The sequence below is a fragment of the Montipora capricornis genome, chromosome 9 (assembly GCF_036669925.1).
Source record: "Montipora capricornis isolate CH-2021 chromosome 9, ASM3666992v2, whole genome shotgun sequence".
NCBI lineage: Eukaryota > Metazoa > Cnidaria > Anthozoa > Scleractinia > Acroporidae > Montipora > Montipora capricornis.
Genome location: NC_090891.1, coordinates 30468376 through 30483375, shown reverse-complemented (window position 1 = coordinate 30483375; position 15000 = coordinate 30468376). Strand labels below are relative to the sequence as shown.

The 15000-nt window shown below is 37.9% G+C and overlaps 3 protein-coding genes across 3 annotated transcripts in view; 2 read left to right on the top strand and 1 right to left on the bottom strand.

Annotated features, from left to right (window-relative positions):
* LOC138015271 (aminoacylase-1-like) overlaps positions 1-7275 on the top strand; it is a 17591-nt gene extending 10316 nt beyond the window's left edge. Inside the window, exons 9-17 of the mRNA XM_068862248.1 lie at positions 1-3; positions 928-977; positions 2067-2130; positions 2650-2692; positions 3699-3736; positions 4402-4470; positions 4882-4961; positions 5660-5720; positions 5897-7275. The exon at positions 1-3 is cut by the window's left edge and continues 71 nt beyond it. Coding sequence (XP_068718349.1) covers positions 1-3; positions 928-977; positions 2067-2130; positions 2650-2692; positions 3699-3736; positions 4402-4470; positions 4882-4961; positions 5660-5720; positions 5897-6049 — 561 coding nt within the window. The 3' untranslated portion in view covers positions 6050-7275. The remainder of the gene's footprint in view (positions 4-927; positions 978-2066; positions 2131-2649; positions 2693-3698; positions 3737-4401; positions 4471-4881; positions 4962-5659; positions 5721-5896) is intronic.
* Positions 7146-9918, bottom strand: LOC138015272 (nudC domain-containing protein 2-like). The gene is made up of 4 exons (XM_068862249.1): positions 9715-9918; positions 9580-9628; positions 9296-9447; positions 7146-7743 (listed from the first exon to the last, which is right to left on the bottom strand). Exons 1-4 carry the CDS (start codon positions 9901-9903, stop codon positions 7669-7671), a joined length of 465 nt encoding a protein of 154 aa, XP_068718350.1. The 5' UTR covers positions 9904-9918; the 3' UTR covers positions 7146-7668.
* Positions 9919-9998: 80 nt separating this feature from the next.
* LOC138014938 (leucine--tRNA ligase, cytoplasmic-like) overlaps positions 9999-15000 on the top strand; it is a 64787-nt gene continuing 59785 nt past the window's right edge. Inside the window, exons 1-5 of the mRNA XM_068861832.1 lie at positions 9999-10109; positions 11832-11936; positions 12024-12043; positions 12695-12776; positions 12979-12984. Of these exons, the coding sequence (XP_068717933.1) occupies positions 9999-10109; positions 11832-11936; positions 12024-12043; positions 12695-12776; positions 12979-12984 (324 nt within the window). The remainder of the gene's footprint in view (positions 10110-11831; positions 11937-12023; positions 12044-12694; positions 12777-12978; positions 12985-15000) is intronic.

Below are 15000 nucleotides of genomic sequence, written 5' to 3'. Positions count from 1 at the left end.
ATGGTGAGTGCAAATGATTACTCAGTCTGGTAATATCAAAATAAATTAATAATTGTCTGGTCTTAGTCTAGAGTAAAATCCACTAGGTCTCACTCCTAGGAGTTATAGACCCTTTGCATAAATGGCGCCCAAATTTGAATAACAATACTTGATACATCCTTAGCCTCGTGTTTATGTTTCAAGACAAAGGATTTTTCTCATGAATGTGAGGCTAAGGATGTATCAAGTATTGTTATTCAAATTTGGGCGCCATTTATGCAAAGGGTCTATTGGGCCATAAATGATAGTGCAAAAATAAGTGAAATAAGGATATAAGTGATTGGGGCATAAAGTTGTGCTCCAAACTGCCTAGTACACATTTTGGGGATGACAATGGATTTGGATTCATATACTGTGCATATCACGTACAGTCTCATGGCAGTTTACAGTTCTTTCTCTGAGGTGAGATCAGATGTCAGCACCTCTGGCAGCTGCTGTCAGTCCATGTTAATTTGATCTCACCCACCCACCCACCCATTACCCAACCTACCTACACATACATGTGAAAGGAGGACCAACCGCAGGGGCGGGGCACCCCCTCCCTACTCAATATCCATGAACAGTGTGACTGTTTTCTAAATGTCTCACAGTATTGATTGACAGGGCATATGTTGTGAGATGGGGCCTTGTATGGTTTCCAGTCCAATCAGAGAAGATTTGTCTAACAGCTGGTCCAGCATCAATAGCTCAAAGACATGATTTCTGTGCCCTTTTGTAATTCAGTCCCTAAGACTGCATTTTTTATTAGCAACTTGAAGGTTATTTTGCATTAAATCCCTTGGTCCCACCTTTGCTATTTGGCTGAAAATCGTGATTTTTGACACGTTTTTCTCTTAACATTTTGTAAAAATTTTTTAATGAGCATTGCACTGTACTTTCTATTTTTAGTGCAAAGTGGTGCAGTCATTTTATGCTTATAGGGAAGAACAAAAGAAAAGGTGTCTTTAGTTAGAATTTTATGTATAAAGCTGACTCTTGGTATTTGTTTTATAAACCTGGGCTAAACACTCACAGATAAGCCACACCTTTTTGTCCAAAAATCGTCGCAAGAAATCAGATGAAGCTTATCTGTGGGAACGTTTGAAAGAGGCTGCTTCCGGTGTCCAGTTTTCCATCTTCGCGTCCAATCTAATGCCTGATTACTAAAGCTACCTATGTTCCAGTCATGCAAAAATCTTTGGAAACTGTGTTGAATGAAGTAATTCCTGAGTGTCAACAAATACCAGGAAAAGATCACTCATATGTCAAAGTTGGTAGAAACGATGTTCATTATACATACATGTATTTCAAAAAACGTTTTTGTCCAAAATTTGAGGTACTAAATTCAGGGTGCGGCTTATCTGTGAGTGTTTACGGTATTTGAAGCATGTACTTAACATCGAGGTCTGTTGCAGACTGACAAAAAAAAATCATTAATTTTTGTCCTTGATTTAAGGTACCGTAATTAACCGCAGGGAGACACCATAATTATTTAATTATTAATAGCTGAGTAATGGCCACAACCACTGTTTATTTCAAGATAATTATAATTTAACATATAATTTTGACTTGGCATGCATTTAAACATTCAATGACAGTGTTTGAAAACAGATCACTAAATATTTAGATTTATTGTTTAAATAATTTATGACAAAGAGGTCTAATTCAGGATGGTGCAGTCATCACTTGATAAGGTTTTCATTTGGATCATGTCAAACTTACAGTATGGTGACTGCATGATTCAACATTTCAAGACTACATTGTAACTTGCATACAGGTTAAAAACATCATTACGGGACAAACATTCACTCCCAATAGTGCCACTTATAGAACTGATTTTACTCTGTCTAACATAGATTTTACTCTGTCTAACGCCAGACGATTTTACTCGTCAATGGGGAACCCCACGGGAGTGAAAGGGTTAACCACGGCTAGATTCACTCAAAAACTATGTCCCCATTAAACGAACTAGCAACCAGGTTTCACCATGGTAATTAAACATGCACTGCCAACATTAACCATTTTGTTGCTTTGTCATTAATTTTTAGGTTAAATTCCAATCCTGATCTCAGACTAGGGGATGTGACTTCAGTCAACTGGACTGTGACAGAGGTACATGTATCACTGACGCCTGCACAAGCTGTAGGTGCGAGTGCAATTTGAGAACTTTCAAAACATCACTCTTGCCCATAAATCATGAAATGCACAAGCAAGTTCATACGATGTTTGTAGTATTATTTACTGAACAAAATCACTCCATCGCTTTCTTTCCATACACCTGTAGCGACTTTTGTATAAATTTAACTTCCATATTGCACTCTATAACCCTTGCATTCGTCATTGACCAATCAAAAATGTGATATTTTGTTGAGTCTATACATGCAAAAAAAAATGCAAACTATTTGCAACAGTTGAAGTGATACTCAGGCCTGTTACTGTCACCTATATTGATACTCACTGAGTATCAATAATTTCTTTCAAATGCTGTATACTGGTACTTATCAAATGCATCCACATACTTTCAATTGAAAGTAGGAAGGTGTTATTTTTTTGCTGATCATAATATTATTATGATCACTGAAGTGGATGTGCAGTAAAATTGTACAGTCTTTTCTTTTGATTGAATTTCAGGGTGGAGTCCAAGCTAATGTGGTTCCTGCTGAAATGTCGTCAGGTACGTATTTTTATCCTATCAACTTTACAGAAAGTACTCAGTTAAATATCCATCAGGATATTGACAGTCACTCCATGTGCCAAACTGCAACCTCTAGTCTCATCAAACAACGTTTGAGTCCCGTAATTTCTCACATGATTTATCGAAAGTGATTTGCTACTTAATGCATAAAATTAGCATAGTTATTACAAAAAAATAGGGTTACTTAAAAGAGTTGGCATTTCATTGTCTTTGTGATGTCATAATCAAGACTATAAAGCAACAATAATTATTATTTATGCGAGATATTGTTCTTGCCAATGAAAATCCTTGCAACTTTTGTGATATTTGTTTGCTAACAAATTTTTGCTTATGCTTTTAAACATTGAGATCAGTTAGTTTTAATTAATAATGTGAAATTTGTCACTGCAGGTAATCAGTTTCTAGGTGTTGATTTCAGTTTACAGTGTCCCCAATCAGTGTTCCAGTGATAGAACGACTAGACACCTGAATAAAGTTCCTTTAATACTGATAGTGCACTGACAGAGTTAGTTTGCATAGTCCTAAGTAATAACGGCATCATGAAGACATTGAAATATTGATTGTGACTTTTAACACTACAATTATCATTTTACATGCCTTGTCATTAAGAGTATAATTTTTATATTTAATTTAGTATTTGTGAGACAGGAAATTTTGGTCTTTGGTCCTGATCCAAGAGGAGTTAAGAAAGTTTAATTAAACGATAATTTATATTGCAGCTGTACTTGCTAACTTAAAGGTAGCACTAATTCTTGAATCCTCGCATGAAATATTCTAGATCTTCTTAGACACTTGGTCCAACATTAACCCATTGAGTCCTGGGGATTCCCCATTGACAAGTGAAATCGTCTGGCATTCCACTAGAGAGTAAAGTCTACTAAGTATGGATGGTTTAGGCTGGTTTAGGGGTGAATGGGTTAATGAAACGATTTTAAATAATTATGATTAGTTCATACATGTATCTCTTGTTTGTTTCTTCATTCAGTGTTTGACATCAGAGTAACTCCAACAACAGACGTTGAGGTTTTTAATTTTTTATTTTTGGCTCTTACCGGTACACATATGTTAGTCTTGAAATAGTAATCTGTTCATATAAGAATGATTTCTTTAAACAGTTCTAAACATGGACAAGAAGAGAGGGCCTCAGGGCGTACAATTTGTTGTGCAGGCTTCAGACTGAGAGGCCATTATTTAGCTCTTATTAACCGAGCAGGAGGTCTGTATGGGAGAATCTTGACCGAGGTCGTGAGTACAGACCGAACGCAGTGAGGTCTGTACACACGACCGAGGTCAAGATTCTCCCATACAGACTGACTAAGCTCAGTTAATAAGATGTTTATTATATGGCAAACAAGTTTGCTCGTCATTCTCCTCTTTTGTCATCATGCTGTTTGGCACTTCCATAAATAAATATTGGTAGAAGAAAATACTCAATATTTTTGCATTTTAGTTTGCATCTTTCCACCGCAAAACATCACCCATCTAGATGCCGGTCTAGATGGGAAAATCTAGACCGCCGTCAATATCGATTTGAGCCAATCAAATTCGTGAACTTGGTAGTTCCCAGTCCTTGTGAGACAGAGCCATGTAATAAAGTATGATATAGAACTTAATTTAACTAAGCAATTGACATTTGATTTTCATCAACTATGAAATAGAATTTATTTTGAATTCACTGTGTCCTTTAGGAAGTCGACAACATGATCAAGAAGTGGTGCTTTGAAGCTGGAGAGGGTGTGTCTTATGAATACATTCAGGTACATGTATTGATTGTTGTTCAAACTGTTTAACTGGCTGGCCTGTTGACAGGGTGGCAGGCTGCCTCTGAGAGTGTCTGACTGGATGCTGGCTGTCACTCTGACTGACCAACTGGCTCAGTGCCTGACTGGTTTGCTTAGGGTGCATTCCTTTGGGATGATCCGAAAAAGGATCACAGATCCAAGATCACTTGGATCATGGTGCATCAAAGGCACCGATGAATCCACTGTGGGAAAGGATTTTTAAGTTTCTTTGATGCACCATGATCCAAGTTATCTTGAACTAGTGATCCTTTTTCGAGTCACCCCAAAGGAACGCACCCTTAGTTTCTGTTTGCCTGTCTGTACGTTACTGGCTGATATTTCACTTTTTAATTAAATTAACATGACTTGCCTTTATTTTGTTCACAGCATTCTGGAAATTCTGTTTTAACATCAACTGCAGATGATGATCCGTGGTGGAGTGCATTCAGCTCAGCTTGCAACAAAATGTTAGTTTTGAATAGGATATGATTTTGATGGAATTTTCAACAGGCCAATTTAAAGGAAAAACGTTTTTGCGCTTGACTTGTTCTTCTCTGTTCACATACATGTACAAAAATACTAAAGTATTTACTGCAGGGTCTTTATTCAACTCATTGGTCTTTTTGTAGGCCTTGCATTCCTTTGCTTAGTTGAAGATCACATCTCATAAAATGGAGATCGCTGCAAAGATACAATGTATTAATTTAATAATAATTTATTTATTTAATCAGATTGAATCTCCTCATCTGTTGGTGATTGTAAAATTTCACCTGAAATTCGACACCTGAGCTGGTATCCAGTCAAGTGTGGCGCGATAATCCAGAAATTTTGGGCAACGGTAAACAACCCATGACATTCTTCCCGAACGGCAATTTCCACCTCAAGTTTCTAGAAAATTTCGGTAAATGGTAAACACCCTTTACAACTGTTTTCATATTTTTACTTGTTGGCCAACACATTGGTTGCATGGCAGTGATGTGTCGACCAACAAGTAATTGACTCATTGGTAATGGATTGGATTTATTACCAATAATTTATACCCCTTTTTTCAATTTGGAAACTGTACATGTCATCGTTGTGGCATGTGATATTAGGCTACATGTAGATATAGAGGACAACATGATTTTTAATTTGTGTGTATACATGTATATTCACTATCTTTTAGGGGATTGAAAATAGAGAAAGACATTTTTCCTGCAGGAACAGACAGCCGCTTTCTACGGCAGGTACATGTATTTTTTGGTTTATTAACTGAAAGTACGGTACTGTGAGTTTTTATAGGAGCATCAAGGAAAATTGAATGTCAATGAATATTAAAATGGAAAAATAGAAATACTAAAATCATATGCTTTCCCTTTGCAAATTATCTAGTAATGATTAATTTTGACTTTCCTCTTTCCAGCTTGGTTATCCAGCCATTGGATTCTCACCAATGAACAACACTCCAATTCTCCTACATGATCATGATGAATACCTCAACGAGAATGTGTTCTTACATGGAATAAAAATCTATTGTGAGATTATCACTGCATTAGGAAACCAGGCACCTTTCTAATCAAAGACTGTTGCATAAAATTTGACGGAGCAATTTGTTTTTAATAATTATAAATCTTAAGGTGGCTCAAACCAGTTTCAACGCTTTCAAGTAATGTTCTTATTAAAAGGTTTGGCACTACAACATTTTATCATGCATTAGCAATGTTATGGTACCATAGGAAACACCAATTATTGCTGAACAAGATGCGGACATCATTGTTACATAATACGTCACTGTGACAATGGAGAAGCCCTGTAATAACACCTGTTATTTTGTCTTTATCTCAAAAACAAACTCAGTGACCCCCAATTTTTATTGCTGGAAGGTGGTCAGGAAGGCCAAGATGAAACTTTCTGCAAACTTCAAAAAAATTATGTGCAGCAGATTCAGAGTCACCTTAAATCTGTGATTTTTTTAAGGTGGCTCTGATTCTACAGTACAGAATTTTTTTAACTTTGCAGAAAGTTTCATCTTGGCCTCCTAATCACTTTCCAGCGGTAAAAAATGGGGCTTACCGAGTTTGTTTTTGAGACATGAGCAACTAAAGCCAAAATATAGGGTGTTTTTGCTAGGCTTTTCCATTGCCAAGGCAACTCATTAAGTCACAATAATGATCACATCTTGTTTGGAAATAATCAGTGTTTCATATGGTATCACAACATTGCTGTTACGTGATGTCACATGATGAGAGCGTCTCCTCAAAGTGTTGAAACTGTTTGAGCCACCTTAAAATAATCTCAAGCAGCGGTTATGTTTCTGGCATTCTTGGATTCTTTTGTCGTGTACAATGGAAAGAATATTCTCTTGGTGAATCCATTGTGACACATGTAACATTGAAACAAGATCCTGGTATTCAAGAGTATCACTGGTCAGAGCACAAAGCTTCCAAAGTCGCAAATCTGTGTGAATCATAATAAATTAGTTAACATACTTTTTCCTTTTCTGTGTTGAAACAAGCAGCTGACTTGGTCAGGGCCAGTCAATGAGATCACCTCTTCAATAATTATGGCTCTGAATATATTTTTAATTAACACATCATCTAAAGTGTATTAATTTTGAATAGGAATTCAGTCTTGAAAGTCCATAAATAAATAAATACCAATGTAACAAAAAGTTATCACAAGGTCTTACTCTTTAATTGTCTGTTGGATGTCTTTTTATCAGCAGTTACCTACACCTACACTGCATGCTGTAAATATGCAACAGTGAAGTCTATTAAAAGGTACAGGCTGTACAGAAAAGGAGACTACATGTGGACCCTTTGACTGAGTGATTACATTTAAAAAAACCTAGTTGTATTGGTCCCTGCGACTATTCTCTAAAAGTGAAATTAGCTTTATGCCTTCAAGTGTGTTGTGTCCTCTCAAAGTGCTTTAATCCCTTTTGCGGAAAACACTCTTAGGACTCTGTTACCAAATTGAAGGCTCGGTGATTATGTGCCTTTTTGCCTCCTTAAAAAAATGCTCTGAGACTGGCACCTTAAAACAGGACTTGAAAGTGAAAGAATAAAAACCCCTTGTCCTCTGGCAGATGTATTACATAACCAACTCATGGTGTGAATTAACAAAGTTCTGGTATTCTATTTCTTGAAGGCTATTAATTATTTTTCTTCACAACCACTGCAATGGTGTTCTTCTTTATGTTGGCAATTTTGGACCTCCACCCGAATAGTTTCCAGAAATGTTGGCTTTACTAAAGTCAAAACCAGGATTCTGTTAAAAAGCAAATAAGAAGGTGTAAAGGGTTTGAAAACAATCACGTGCAGGACTGGATTTGTAGCTGACTGACATCTAAAGTCCCATTAAAATGGTTTCAACTTTTGCTTCAATGCATTTAACAAAGTTGAATGGATTGGATGTTGGGCAGATGGTTGAAGCAAAAACAAAAGTTGTGTGCAGGCTGCTCAAATGGTTTCGACATTGCACCAACAATGGAGCCAACACTTTGATTGTGAGGAACTAGGAAGAAGAAACCAGACTCTCCCGGCCACATGTGAGCATGTGTTTTTTCTACAATGTTGAATAAACTGTTAAATTATGAAGTACTTGAACTCCGTCCAACATTTTCTCTAACAAAAAGAATGTTAAATCAATGTCGAATGAAACTTTAAAATATTTATTTCAACATTTTTTACCCTTTTAACAATGTTGAATGACCTACCTGTTCAACCACACCCAACATTTCGTTGAACAGAGTGTTGAATGCAACTTGAAGCAAATGTTGAAACCATTGAAATGGGAATGTTTGCAGGTATTCATACAAGGAGGGGTTTGGCAATATGCGAATCTTGCATTTAAGTCTAAGCACCCATTCCAAATAGTGCTGATAAACAGTATTTTAAGTCTAAGCACCCATTTTAAACGGTTAGCTTTCAATGACTGTGTGACTTGCATGTTGGCTCACATGACTGCAGCCATGGCTCGCACATTTGTCCTCACTGTTCAAGTAGCATCAGGAAAGTTATTTCACTGTGTGCAATGTTTGTATTAATTTGAGGTTGAAGCTTGTAGGATGCTTTAATGAGGGAAAAAAATCATAAACAGCATGAATTAACCCATTGACTTCCAGGGGTTCTCCATTGAGGAGTAAAATCGTTTGACCGGTTTAGGCCGGTTTGGGTGTCAAAAGGTTAACAAACCCAATTGAAAGGCAGAAACCAGATGGCATGACAGTTATAAAATACAAGGGTAAAGGTTCAAAATTAATGTAATCATTCAGTTGTAAATCAAAAGAGTAATTTTCCTTTCAATAGGCCATTTTGCATTTTTTTGCTCAGTGACCTGACCTATGAATGGATGCATGCTAGGGTTAACGGTGATCTTTGTTTTGATACAGACCTCACTGCTTATCTCATGTAAATTGTGTTTTTTTTCCTAAGTAGTCTACATTAACATTAGAAAAGCATGAAGGTTTGTATCAAAGCAGGGTCACCGGCAGCCTCGCTTCCATTCTTAGGCCAGGTAACCTTGCAACAACTGTAAAATGGTCTATTATTTACAGACAATTCACGACCTGTATTTACAATTTTCAAACCAAGGGGCCATTGAATTCAGAACCACTGTTGACAAATCTATTTGGTGGTAAGAGCAGGGCGAAAAGGTGTTTCACTGATCTGAAGCAAATCCATTACCAGTAATTGCATGCCCTAACTATGGGGGCTGCAGCTGTACGTTACCATCTTTTGTTAAGACAGCTTGTACGCATTTTAGGAACAAATTTTAGCTAACTTATCATGGCAATATAATCTTATGCTTTGATACTTACCTCTTTTTGAAATCTTTCCAAAGTTAGCTTTTTTTCCATTTCATTAAATGTCCATGGATCTGCAGAGTATTCATGTGCTAGCAAAGAGTGCCAACAGTTAGCAGCATCTCGACCAGACTTCACCAAAATAATTCGAACAAGCTCATTGTCCTCTTAAATGAAAGGAAATCAGAAAATTGGATCCAATGAGAAGGCAGGAAAAGGGAATGGCACTGGCTTTCATGGGTGTTTTTTAAAACGCGCGCCGGGTAATATCTCCTAAACTTTACTAGAGAAAACTTTACCTAAGACCCATGTACTTTCATCAGCCAAAACTGTCCCAAAAAGATCTCCCTGTAGGAATGAAAAATCATATCCCAAATTAAAGTTAAACAAGGTGCACCTGTGAGTGTCTACCACATAATAAAGTTGCAGCTTGCCTTGAAAACTTCCTTCCCTTTCAAAATAAATTTTATGCTTTTTGGCCTGATTTCACAGATGATTTCGCGGCCTTTCGTTCCTTTAGGAACATTGACCTCAATGAAGACTTCATCAATTGTTTGCACCCAGCTTCCCCAAGGAGTTTTCGAAGGAACAACACCGCTTTTTTCGTCAAAATGGTCAGCCATTTTGGAAAACGGCACAACTGGTGTTCTTTACATGACATAGCTTTCTATGTACACATAAACAGCTGTTTCATTATTTACTGGCTCATTGGATGGTAATGCACCGAGGTGCACGTGTGAATTGCACTTCCACCGGTATTTTTGAGTTTTTGCCCAATTTTCTGAGATTTGGAGCACGCAAATACTGCAGTTTCTTAGGAGAGATGTCTGTGAGTATAACAGTCAAAATTAGTTTGGTTTTCTTTAACGGGGCTGGACAATCTGCGAGCCAGGGAGCCATGCGAGCTATGCAAATTATTTCGCATTCAAGTCTAATGCGCACCCATTTCAAATAGCGCTGATAAACAGTTATTAAGTCTAAGCACCCATTTTAAAATGGTTAGCTTTCAATAACTGTGTGACTCGCATGTTGACTCGCATGGCTCGCTCGCTCGTACATGGTCCTAATTCTTCTTGAACGGATTTGTCTTTTTTGCGGGATTATTCCTCGCACTCTTTTGCAATTACATGTATACGTACATGTACACGCAGTACAGCCAAATATGCTAGAACCCATAATTTTCATTAAATCCATGAACGACACATTCTCTTATCCTGATGGAGACACAGCAATTTCAGTTAGTTCTAAAATTTAGGAAAAATTTAGAGATGTTCGTTTCTGACGCAATCATTTGCAATACTTTACTTTTTCTTCGAAATGAAATTTCTTGGGAAGGATGAAGTAGAGGGTCAAGTGGTTGTCATTGAATATCATTTAAAATTACCTCAAGTCAAAACAAAGAATTTGGAATGTTAACTGCAAAACTGTGCAGTACAAAGAAATGGCGATTTAATTCATGAATAAAGTTAAATTGTCACATAACTGTGCCAAATTTAATTGGTATTTTTGTATAGAAAAGTAGCTAAATTTGACATTTGAACCAGATCTCAGATTTTTATTTGTTGAAACTTGAAGCTGCATTTATTTTTTCTTACAATACATGTTTTTTTTGCTTCTATGTTATATATTTTTGTATCAAAATGTCTAGGTTAGAAATTATTTATGGAAGTGCTTTCCTCAGAGTGCTAGGCCAATGTTGTGGATTGAGATTTCTGCATTGTTGAGACATCCATCAATAAAATGGTTCAAGAAAAGAACGTAATTCAAAACGTATAGATGCAGTTGTATTTACTCACAGAGTGTAACCTGCACTTCATTTGGTTCAAGGAAGTCTTGTTTTCTTGGAATGAAAGACTAGTTTGTTTTCATAACCATATTGCCCTCTTCTTCATTGTCATTTTTGTCATGGTCAGTGTCATATTCTCTTTAATCGCTACATTAGTTTGACAAAAAGAATTAAAGGTTGATTGAATGATCATGGTCAGAACAATGCTCAGTTCTAAGTTATTAGGACCAGAGTTTAAATTGCTCAAACCTGTTTTAGCATTTTCAAGTTATATTCATGATATTGTTGTTTAGTCAATTGCTCTAAATGGTACAGTTTCTTTAATCGAATTGAAGTGTTTAAATTGGCTTGAGGCACCTTTATCATTTGGTGTCAATCACAGGGTGTTATTTAAGTTTAAATTTACATGTATTTCTTTTCCATGGTCTGATGCAATAAGAAGCTATTCAAGTGATTTTCTGAGAAAAGCTACTGTATTATTAGACAGCATGACAAAAGCTCCTTATTATGTCAACGATGTCAACTTGGTAACCATATTCTCAAACATGTAACCTTGTGTACACTGTATTGATTAGAGAGGAAGTTATATTTTAAATTTTCCTAGAATGAAACCCACTACTATTGCCGTATAGTTTGTCCTTTTCGTTTCTTCTTTTACATCTTCTTCAACAGCCCTGCGATGCAGGGCTAGCGCAGTGGTGATAGCACTTGTCATAATATTAATTATGGCTGGGGTAATTAATTATCATTTTTATATACATGTAGGTTGACAGGAAGAGTACCACCAAGGTTGATTACTTGAAGGATGTTGAGGCTCGAATGCAGAAAAGATGGGCTGAAAATAAGACCTTTGAAACAGACTCCGTTCCTGTAAGATTATCTTTCATTCTTTTTGTGTCTGTCAGCTTTCTCCTTAATTTTTCTTCGTCTGATTGAATTTGTTTTCTTCCTTTACAGCCTGGTTCCCCAGAGGCTGAGTAAGTATTGCATAGTAGTTTACTTTGTTACACTTAGAGTAGGTTGAGAGCCAATTTCCATCTAATTAAAAGTATTTAGTGGTAGTATGTGTGTCAGTATGTACTGTCAGGATGTGTCTATTTGAGAACTGCTATGGAATAGAGGGAGTCTAGCTGCTTTTGGGACTCAAACTTGTACCTAGTATTGTATACAATCACACACTTTTGAAACAATTTCATAGAGCTATAGCTAATTATCTATGGATAGTTACATGTATGACCATTGTCTGCTGAGGAGCTGTCTTTAGGTTTGCTGTACAGTAGAAGTTTGAAATGGTTGAAGCTTAATAATTCCAAACATAAAAAAAAGGAAGAGAAGATTTTATTGTTCATTGCCTTATTATTATAGCCTTTGTTGTAATAAAACAGCCACTATAATTATTATTGTCTGTCAATTGTATTGAACTGTTTTTAATTAGTTCTTTCAAAGAGATCATTAGTCTTGTTAAACTTTTGCTGCTTTGTACATGATATTATATTTTTTATATTATAAATTGAGCTGTGTTGAATACATGTATTTATTAACTAACTAAAGAATAAGTTTTTTTTTTCAGTTTTTGAATTCTGGTGATTTATTAAAATTTTATCTTGACCTATTCTATTTTGTTTCAGGAAAGACAAATTTTTTGTCACATTTCCATATCCTTACATGAATGGAAGACTTCATTTGGGTCACACGTTTACAATTTCAAAGGTGTGGGCATGTTCTTGTAGACTTTTTATAGACAATTTCTGATGAAAATTGCTGTTTAATTGCATTCTTAATTTGGCTATACATTTAGGGATGTGTAAACTTTTGTTTTCTGCTCTTTTGATGCATCGATGCTAACACTTAATAATTTTCTTTCTATTTTTCTATGCACCCATTATCCCTTCCTGGTGAAACATTCTCCTAGGCTGAGGTAAGGATGACTTATTTCAATGAAATCAAATAACATTTAATGAAGCCCAGCTGTTACAGTGTACAGTCAACTCTCTTGTAAGTGGACACCATCGGGAATTGGAAAAAGCGTCTGTCAGTAGAGCTGTCTGCTTATGAGAATTATTCCTATAACATAATGCTTCAAATACATGTAGGACTCTTGTTCATGTCAAACAAATGGACAGCTTGCTTTCCCATGGGCAAATGGAGATTTGACAAAACTGAACCCACTGTTCTGTTGGTCTGTCAAAGGTTATAGTTTTGTTTGAATGCCAAATTAAAGACAAATAATTATTATTTCATTGTCCGCTTAAGAGAGAACATGTAACAACAGAAAAATTTAATTTTAAATGAGGTTAAACAAAGTTTAACCAAGTAAACAACTAGGAGCGACTGCAGCCAATTGGTCAGTGGTTTTAGCATACTTGCGCATGCGTGGAATTCCTCGTCAGACTGAGTGTGGTGGGAAGTAAGAGCATCGTGTGTGGAGCGTTTAGCGGTTTTTGTTTCCTATATACAGTCGTCATTCCGTAGATCAAAACTGCTCATTCCGGTAGCTGTGCCAGTGCAGTCGGCGGTCTTCTGTTATCCCCAGGTGCATGGGTGCTTCCTGTTTGTTGTAGTGTCTGTGTTCCCGGGAGGGTCTGCGGAATTTGTGTGCACGCATGCCAGTGCACACACCTGAATCTACTTTCCTTCATGCCAGCAGGGTTTTTGCTAGGCAATTGTGCTAGTGCATCAGTCAGGGGTCTGCTTTCCTGTGCATTTTCCTATGTTTGTTTGTGCACCTGCGCCAGTGCATGCTGTCTGCTCACATTGGTAGGCCTGTGCAGTTGGGGGTTTTTTTGTTGTCCACCTGTACGTAGATCCCTCGTGTTTGTTGTACATTTGTGTTCCCCGGAGAGTCTGTGGAATTGTTATGCACATGTGCCTGTGAATCCACTGATGTCAGCTTTCCTTCATGTCAGCAGTGTTTTGTGCAACACTTGCGCTGGTGCATTCATCAGGGGTCTGGGTTCCTTTCCCTTGTTCGTTTGTGCCGCTGAGCCAGTGCTTGCTTAGAGCTCGCATTGGTAGGCCTGTGAAGTTGGTGGTCTTTCGTTGCCCACATGCCCTCTTTTCGTGTAGCTTGTTTGTTTCCCGAAGGGTCTGCAGACTTGTTATGTACGCGCACCAGTTCATATGCATCTGTCTACTTCCCTTCCTTGCTAGCAGTGTCTTGTGAAGCAATGGCACCTGTGCATCAGTGTAGGTCTGCCTTCCCATGCATTTTGCTGTGTTCCGTCGTGCACCTGTGCCAGTGCATGCCTTGAGCTTATGTTGGTTACCTGTGCTGTTGGCAGTCTTTTGGGGTCCACCTGCATGTGGATCCCTCGTGTTCGTTGCAGCGTTTGGCAAATTGTGATGCACACGTGCCATACACCTATATACATGTTCATTCATGCCAGCAGTGTTTTACAAGGCACTCATGTCAGTGCGTCGGTCAGGGGTCTGCGTTCCCTTGCATTTCACTGTGTTCGTTCATGCAGCTGTGCCTGTGCATGGCTTTAGCTAGCATTGGTAACCTGTGCATTCTGCGGTCTGCTGTTGTCCACATGTGCGTGGATCCCTCCTGTTGGTTATAGTTTCTGGGTTGTTCTCCCACCCCCCCCCCCTCCTCCTCCGTTTCCTCCTACTCCAGGCCTACTAGGAGGAAAGGAACGAATTCTAGATGTTTGTAAAGCCACACTTGTATGTGCGGCAGAACATGGGGAAGTAGTATGGCGCGCACGCAACTAGGCGGGTGCTGGCAGTTTACGGTTAGCACATTGCAGTGGTCTAGGCTGTCAGCGTGGTCATGAGCAGTTCTTTGGTTTTTGGGTGCCGTCGGAAGTGGGCGATTCGGGGCTCTGGCTTAGGGGCCATGAGCCCTTCTCTCCGAGCCCTCGGGGGTCCTCCGCCTGGGCATGGGGGCTCATGGCTGGGTTGTCAGGTTTTGCCAGTCATCGGTGCAGTC

What these genes read in the sequence shown, in the direction of transcription:
- LOC138015272 (XM_068862249.1), bottom strand. Translation starts at nt 9,903, where the DNA reads ATGGCTGACCATTTTGACGAAAAAAGCGGTGTTGTTCCTTCGAAAACT. An exon ending in TGAAAGTACATGGGTCTTAG is followed by an intron (nt 9,448 to 9,579) that starts GTAAAGTTTTCT and finishes CTTTCATTTAAG; the next exon opens with AGGACAATGAGCTTGTTCGA. An exon ending in TGGAAAGATTTCAAAAAGAG is followed by an intron (nt 7,744 to 9,295) that starts GTAAGTATCAAA and finishes GCTTTTTAACAG; the next exon opens with AATCCTGGTTTTGACTTTAG.